At 57.9% G+C, this 8,001-nt stretch overlaps 1 protein-coding gene across 1 annotated transcript in view; it reads right to left on the bottom strand.

Moving 5' to 3' along the window:
* Positions 1-307: 307 nt before the first annotated feature.
* Megf6 (multiple EGF like domains 6) overlaps positions 308-8,001 on the bottom strand; it is a 94,342-nt gene continuing 86,648 nt past the window's right edge. Inside the window, exons 26-37 of the mRNA XM_051173833.1 lie at positions 7,732-7,860; positions 7,031-7,159; positions 6,792-6,920; positions 6,566-6,697; positions 6,306-6,434; positions 5,656-5,784; positions 4,550-4,678; positions 4,256-4,384; positions 3,797-3,925; positions 3,576-3,704; positions 2,877-3,005; positions 308-937 (exon numbers count right to left, since the gene is read on the bottom strand). Of these exons, the coding sequence (XP_051029790.1) occupies positions 894-937; positions 2,877-3,005; positions 3,576-3,704; positions 3,797-3,925; positions 4,256-4,384; positions 4,550-4,678; positions 5,656-5,784; positions 6,306-6,434; positions 6,566-6,697; positions 6,792-6,920; positions 7,031-7,159; positions 7,732-7,860 (1,466 nt within the window). The 3' untranslated portion in view covers positions 308-893. The remainder of the gene's footprint in view (positions 938-2,876; positions 3,006-3,575; positions 3,705-3,796; positions 3,926-4,255; positions 4,385-4,549; positions 4,679-5,655; positions 5,785-6,305; positions 6,435-6,565; positions 6,698-6,791; positions 6,921-7,030; positions 7,160-7,731; positions 7,861-8,001) is intronic.

Below are 8,001 nucleotides of genomic sequence, written 5' to 3'. Positions count from 1 at the left end.
CACAGACCCACCCTACTCAGACATTCTTCCTACAGGAAACCACTTCCCAGGTCTCTAGAGGTGTCTTAGGTACCATGGTGTGTGTGCTCTAGAACAATTCACCTTAGCCAGGAGCTGCTTTGTGGCCCTAGAGCTGGAAGCCAGAAGCATCTCAATGTGACTGGTGTGGCATCTGTCATTAGAGAGAGGTACAGAACCCACCTGGGCCTCCTGGTTGGGGGAGGATCTCATCCAAGAGCCCTTGTGCCAGGTAATCTCGGGAGGACTCGCACAAAGTCTATGAAACACACAAAAACCCAGGCCGCAAGGACACCACTGTGCCTTTAACTCAAAGGACTTTACAAGACTCTTGATTCCCACTTGCTGGAGACCCCAGGCTCACTGGCCTGAACCCAAGCTCCCTGCGATGGGATGGCTTCCAGCTGACCCAGGGCCGCAATGGCGAGTGAAGCTGCCCACAAATACACTTACATAAATACGGGCTGGACTACCTTTCCAGGTAAACAGTCGGCTGGCTGTAGCAGTCCACGCCCTAGCACCAGAAGGACCTGCCAAGGCAGGTGGGACCTTGCCTACTCCTGCCTCAGTCCCAACCCAGGTCCTTGAAGAGGGCCAGGATTCCTCAGCACAGCCTGCAGGGTCCCCATGTAAACGGTGGCCTGAGGCCTGGTCTACTTCCCTGGCTTCCTTGTGTCCACTTGAGACCCTTTCTCCATGGCCACAAGGCCTTGGTGGATAGCTGTGTGACTGTCGGTGGCCTTCCACAGAGAACCATGGCTTCCCAGAAGAGGTGTGGATCCAGGAGTCTTAGGTCCACCCACATTATGTCCTCCAGGTCCCTTGGGCTCCAACACGGTAGTGGCTCTCTGTGGGGATTTCCATGTGCCAGTGCTTCATGGCCCTGACAATGGCCTGATGGAGGATGGCTGTGTGGCCACTGGGGACATGGAAAGGAAAGAGGGGTCAGCAACAAGGTTGGGGGGGGGGTCTTCAAGACAGCCAATTCCAGGCTGAAGGTGGTGACCTTCTTCCTTCATTAGCCAAACCCAGTAGGCAATAGCCCATTCCCTTCCCACGGAGGTCCAGCCCCATCTCCATGGTCCAGTTTCTGAAGGCACAGGGAAGCAAAGACGGTCATCACACGACTCCTTTGGGTCTAACCAGAGAGCCGCGTCTGGGCAAGCATGTTCTCCGCCTGAACGCTGGGCTCCCAGAGAGCTGGTGATAGATAGCTCATGTGGTTCACTGGGACAGACACCAGTAAAAGGCCAGTGAGGCATCAATCATCCGTGCATCCCTCTGGCACCACACACATCCACCAGCATAACCTTCTCCACCCATTCCCACATAAACAGTCGCACTCTGCTGACTTCCGAGAAGGGTGAGAGACAGGGCTTTGAGGCTGGGTGGAAAATGCTTCACCCGAGGTTAAGCCAAGCCCACCCTAGGGAAAAGGGCTATCTCAGGACTCACAGGGGGCCACAATGCCCTCGCCCCACAGCCCCATCCTCAGAGATCCCAAGCTTAGGACATGTGGTGTCCTAGGATGTAGTACCACATTTGACCACTGGGTGCCACTATGGATAGCATTATGAATCCAGGAACTCGTTAGCAAACTGCAAACTAGCCCCGAACAGCTAGCTCCCTGCATGGCTCTTAATGGTTTGAGGCCATAGTCCCCTTGGAGAGAAGCTGAAGATATTCACACAGTATTCAGTCTACACTGAGGATCTTCAGGCCGAGGACTCTTGGGTCTGGGCCCTCAGCATTATCATGTCCTACCCTGCAGAGCGCCACAGCTGGCCTCTCCCCTCCCTCTATAGAGATCCTTACCAGCACCTTCAGCCAATTGGGTTTGGGGAGCCTGCAAGAGATACCCTAAGGGCTTGGGCTATTCACAGGGGTGCAGCTCTACCTCACAGGTGACAGGTGCAATCCCACAGAGCCTACTGCCTTTGCATGTGGGTACATACAGGCACAAACATACAGTAAAGCATGCGTATATGCATGTGTCTGATGCACACACATGTACTGGAACATACATGACTGACTGACACAGGCATGCACTGTAGCACACATACTTGAATTCAACACAGTACGCATGCCTGGCGCACAGACATCACCGGGGAAAGCATATGCATATACGGTGCACAAAGATGTGGGCACACGTGTACACATGGAGCGCATACACACACACACACCTGGGAAACACATACCAAGAGTATACATATACCTGGAGAATGTATGCATGGAACACACACTCACCCAGGGAAGGCATACCTAAAGCCCATGCACACACCCACAGAACATGTACCTTGAGCACACATACCATGGGGACGCATACCTGGAGGCCACATACATGAGGAAGACATGTATCTGGAGCACACACCCAAGGAAGACACACACACACACCAAGCAGACACACACACAGTGCGTGTACATACACAGGCACATGCACAGTTGCCTCATGCTTATGTCGCTGCGCTGATACGCTGGCACATATGCACTAGCCAGGACACTGTGGAGCACATGCGTACACTGGCTAGCATGCATACACTGTTGCTCGCAGATACAGGGGCATACAGCGCCCATCCATGCTGGATCACCGAGCCCCGCCTGCACATGGATCTGTGAGGCCCAGGGCAACCTGCAGGTCACTCTAGGGAAAGGGTTGGTGCTCTAGGCTGGCAACCCAGAACTGCCCACGGGGTATTGCTTGGGGTCCTCCTCATCAGCCTCTAGCTGTGTGGAGTGGGAGCTGTGTGCACTCTGTGGGTACCAGGAGGGGATGGCCGAGTGTCTCACTGACTGACCTGGTTCCTGGCCAGGGGCAGGCAAGTCTTCAATTCCTCCCCCCTGGGAACGCCATGACTCACCTTCCCGGCAAGTGGGTCCCGTGTAGTTGTCCACACAATGGCACCGCCCACTGATGGGGTCACAGTCGGCCCCACCCCCGCAGTCACAGCGCAGGACACAGCCAGGCCCAAAGCGGCCCCTTCTGCAATCTGTAGGGACAGGAGGTAGGAGACAGAAGCACAAACAACCACCCCATCTGCCTGAACCATGGGTAGACAGCCCAGGTGGTGTGAGGCCATCTGGGGAAGTAGTTCTAAAAGCCCATGTTCAATAACCATGGAAAAGCACCAGCCACAAAGCCTTAGGCACGCATTCCTGCCTAGTGCCTAGCTTGGTGAGGCAGCGTAGAGCAGCCTCAGCCGCTGTCTCCAGGGCTGCGTGAATCCAAAAGTCAGACGGCCAATTTTGCACCCCCCAGCAGGACAGCCCCCATCCGCATCTGAAAGGGGTCATGGCCACGACTGGTAAGTCAGGGACATGTTTCCACCTCCAGGGAGCCTGTCTCATGATAACCAGAAAGAGTTCCGAGACTCTAGGCTACCACATAGCAGGGCTTAACCTTGGCAGCTGCCAATGGGTGTCTGCGCTCGGTATTATCACGCTCTGGCTACTGCCAACAGTCCCCAGAGGATGCAGGCTGGAGCAGAAATCACAGGAAGGAGACCTGGCTACCCGCATGATTTGATATGTCCCATCGTGGGCGGGGGCCCTCCACTCACCTAGCTCACATGTGGCTCCTGTGCGCCCTGGTGGGCAAAGGCAGAGGCCGCTGATGGGATCACAGGGCACGTCTTTGTTGCAGTTACACTGCCGTTGGCAGCCTCCTCCAAAAAAGCCTGGCTTGCACCCTGGTGGGGAATTGGGCTCAGCGTCACCTTCCTTCCCCGCATTACCCAAGACGAGGAAAGGGTAAAGGGGTTGGGTGGGGCCTGACACTCACCCCTCTCACAGAACTGGCCATGGAAGCCAGCAGGGCAGAGGCATTGGCCACTGACAGGGTCGCAGGGGGCTCCTTGTTGACACTCACAGACTCCCTGGCAACCAGCTCCATAGAAGCCAGGGGGGCAGGCTGGAGGAGGACCCCGGATAGAATGAGTCAGGGGCAGAGGGCAGCAGAAATCCCCAGTTTTCCCAGAGCGAGCCAAAAGCCAAACCTAAGAGCTGAGAGAGCCTCTTTCCTGATGTCCTAGCCTCCCTCCTCCCGGGCCCCCACCATATTCCAGCAATCCAGCCAGGGCTTGTATGACAAGGAGCTAGCCGGGGAGCCCATCTCCACCTATCCTGTGTGACCCCGAGCAGGCATCTCCAGCTCAGAGCCTGGTCAGGCTCATCCCATTGCTCTCGCGAACTAGGCCCAGCCTAGATGGCTGTGTACAAGGCCAGGGGACAGCCCACTCACAGTGCTCGCAAGCTCGGCCGTAGAAGCCAGGGCCACAGTGGCAAGTACCGGTGGTGGGCTCACAGGTGCCATTGTTCTGACAGGAGCAGTTGAGGGTGCAGGCAGGACCATAGCGTCCAGCGGGGCAGGCTGTGCAGGGACAGGACAAGGATTTAAGTGCACCTCACTCTGTCCCCACACAGCCACCCAGGCCCTAAGCTCTGCATCATTCTCAGGGTCCAGAGAAAGCCCCCCCCACCCGCCCCGCTCAAAATCCACATGGACGTCGCAGTCCAGCTGCTCTCACAAACTCACCCTGCTCACAGTGAGGCCCCATCCAGCCCAGAGGGCAGGAACAGCTGCCGTTAGTGGTATGACACAGGCCCCCATTTCTGCAGGCACACTCGCGCTCACAGTCCTTGCCAAACCGATCCTGGGGACACCCTAAGGGCAAGAAGGCAGGCACAGACTGGCATTCACTCATTCACTCAACAAATGCTTCCTGAGCTGCCTAGGGTTGGCCTTGATCTCACAGCAACCACCCTTCACACAGCACCTAGGACAGCCAGCGCCAGGTCTGGTCCCAGGGCCACTCTAAGATAAGGGGACCATGGCCTTCAGGGGACGGTAAGCATCTGCACAGCCAGGAAGGAGCCGGGAAGGTTTCCCATCACGCTTCCTCGGGGCTGAGGATGTGCACCCTGGAGGCCCCAGGTCAGGCATGGCCAGCTGTGTGGGCTCAGGGGCGGGCAGTCGCCCACCTTGCATGCACTGCCTGCCACACTGTTGCCTTTTCTAGACTGAACAAGGCACGATTCTGGCTACAGCCTAGCCTTGGGCTTCTGACTATGCCATTCCCAGCAGCGCCAGGCTGAGAACGAGGCTCCAGACAGTGGCCCTTCGTGAGGGGGAAGGGAGAAGCTGTGTGTGTGGCCTTGGAACTGGGCACACTGACATCAGTGTGTGCCGTGACCACTGTCCCCTAGTCCACCCATTTCTCGCCACTTGAGCTTCTCTCTGCTTGGGGACCCTGGCCTGGGCCTGGCAAAAAAGGACCAGGAAGATACTCTTCCAAGTACGTCACCAGGACACAGACAGCTACCAGGCTCAGAAGGGAGTCCCACTGGCCAGAGACATGAACAGGCCCCTGAGTGAACCAAGTCTCAAGAGTCCTGTGTGGGTGGGGCCTGAGTTGGCATGAGATGACCTGTTTGCCAGCAGGGCAGGCTGTCCATACGGTGAGGATGCTGCTTTCTCTCGGCCCCACCGTCTCTGGAGAGCCCACAGTGGCTGTGAGTGTGACTATGCCCCCGGGGAACGGGCACACCCCCTCGCGATGGGTTGGCTTCGTCAGCCTGTTCCTTAACTCAGTGACACGGCAGTGAACTGTGCATGTGCCCGGCCCCCCAGCAGATACTCACCACGTTCACAGTGGACTCCAGTCTTCCCAGGAGAACAGATGCAGATCCCCGACACAGGGTCGCAGGCCGCCCCTTGCCCACATGCACACACATGGGCACAGCTGGGACCGAAGCGACCCTGTGGACAGGCTGTGGAGAGGGCAGATAAGTAGCTACCTCCCCTTGGGTTCTGCCAGAGGCTATGCCAACCCCGTGACGGGACAGGAGACACGGGGGGGGGGCATACCACCAATACCAAGGGCCCTCCACCTCCCTCCATGAAAAGGCTCGGGCCCCAGGCAATCTCTACGGAGACTCATTGACATAACACCCACAGTCTGCCTGGATTTCAAATGGGGAAAGTCCCCGTGTGACTCAGGAGAAAGTCCCCGTGTTTTCCTGGGCAGGAGGGTTGGCCACAGAGGCGTAGTCAGTGCCTGGCATATATCTGGGACAGAGCTGGCCAAAGGCCAGGCCCTCTGGGGTCACACCGACACCCCAGGATAGCACAACCCTCACTGCCATTCTACATCAGTTCAGCAACAGGACGCCCAAGAGTCAGGGAAGCAGGTGGGCAGGGGGCTGCCCTCCCACAGGCTGGCCACCAGGGCCCTGCCCCCTTCCCAGAAACTTAACAATAAGCCATCCAGCCCTGCAACCTGGCTCCTCACCAAGGCTGCAGTCGGCCCCAAGGAATCCAGCAGGGCAGTAGCAAGCTCCCGTGGCTACGTCGCAGGAGCCACCATTGAGGCACTTACAAACTTGTTCACAGCCTGGCCCGTAGCGCCCAGGTGGGCACCCTGCAAGGAGAGGGAGGGTCTGCTACAGAAGCGTGAGGCTGGGCTCAAACATGCAACACCCCTGAACGTGACATGGCCACCTGCATACCAGACAGAACCCCAGGTCCCCCGAGGCAGTGGACAGCACTCACGTTGCCGACAGTCAGTGCCGTGGTAACCGGCAGCACATACACAGGCCCCTGAAGCAGGGTGGCAGGTCCAGGTCTCACCGGGACATTGGCATAGGTGCCCACAGTCCTTTCCAAATGTACCAGGCTGGCAGGCTGGGTATAAATTGGGTAGGGTCAGGCCTGGCCTAGCCCTCAGAAATCTCCCAGTTGACCCTCTTCACAAAGTAGATGTTAGGAGAGCACCTACCCTGCTCACAGCCAGGCCCAGCGAAGCCAGGTGGACAATGGCACTCCCCAGTAACATGGTGGCAGGAGGCACCGGATGGGCAGTGGCAACGCTGGGCACAGGCCTCTCCAAACCAGCCACGTGGACAGGCTGCAGGAAGGGTAGAATTAGGCAGGCTTTCCTGGAAAGGGGGAGCGGGGAGTCCTGAGGTGGCTGTGCAGGGCCAGCAATTGGACCCATACACTAATGTCTGTGCTCACCATCCTCGCAGTGCGAGCCCCTCCATCCTGGGGGACAGAGGCAGGCCCCTGTGACATGGTGGCAGGTGGCACCTCTCCGGCAGGTACAGGGCTCTTCACAGTGAACCCCAAACATGCCCTTGGCACAGGCTGTGGTGTGAGAGACAGACAGGAAGGCTGAGTGTTACAGCCCCGGGAAACTCTGCCCATGGAAGTGGAGGAATAAGGGGAGGCTGGACCAGAGGCTGTGAGGAATCATGGGATCGCCCTGAGCATCCCAAGGAAGCCCACCAGCATCAGCAGCCCCAGGCTTGGGTCTGAGTAAGGGGCTCCCCAGGCTGGGCCTGAAGATGACAGTACCCAAGTAGAAGACTCACTAGGGCTAGAATGAGGACAGTGTCCACTTATCCAGACTCTGAGGGGGCTCAAGCCTGGAGGAGTGGACAAAGGACCACGGGCACAAAAGCCACAGCCTGGGCAGCATCCTGTAACCACGGAGCCTGGAACGGTACAGGCTTCAAGTCCAGAGACCAAGGCTTTCTCTCTGAAGCCTGCAGATGCAGTACACCCCTCCCTCCAGAGTAGCAGCAGACCAGCCAATCAGGCTGGCCTCTTAGGCACAGCCGGGGCCGCATTGGTGAGAACCAGGCCTGGCCCTGTCTTCAGCATGGAGTAAACTGGCACCCTAGGCAGAACCTCCCAGCTTCCCAGAACCCACTCACGGTTCTGACACTTGTCCCCAGTCCAGCCAGCTGGGCAGAGGCAGTGGCCCGTGAGCCGGTCACACGTGCCCCCATTAAGGCAGCTGCAGCTGAGCTGACAGCCAGCTCCATAGTGTCCAGGAAGGCACTCTGAAAAATAGGGGGGGGTGTGAAGGGAGGGAGGGAGGGTCTGACTTTCTGAGCTAGGAGATACTATCCCAATCTTCCTACACCTGTGTCCTGGGGTGGAGGGTGAGACACCAAGCCACCCCCAGGGCGCTGCCCCCTCAA

The sequence above is a fragment of the Phodopus roborovskii genome, unplaced genomic scaffold, assembly GCF_943737965.1.
Source record: "Phodopus roborovskii unplaced genomic scaffold, PHOROB, whole genome shotgun sequence".
In the NCBI taxonomy this organism is placed as follows: Eukaryota; Metazoa; Chordata; class Mammalia; order Rodentia; family Cricetidae; genus Phodopus; species Phodopus roborovskii.
The sequence above is the reverse complement of the archived record's forward strand: the minus strand, read 5'-3'. Positions and strand labels throughout refer to the sequence as shown.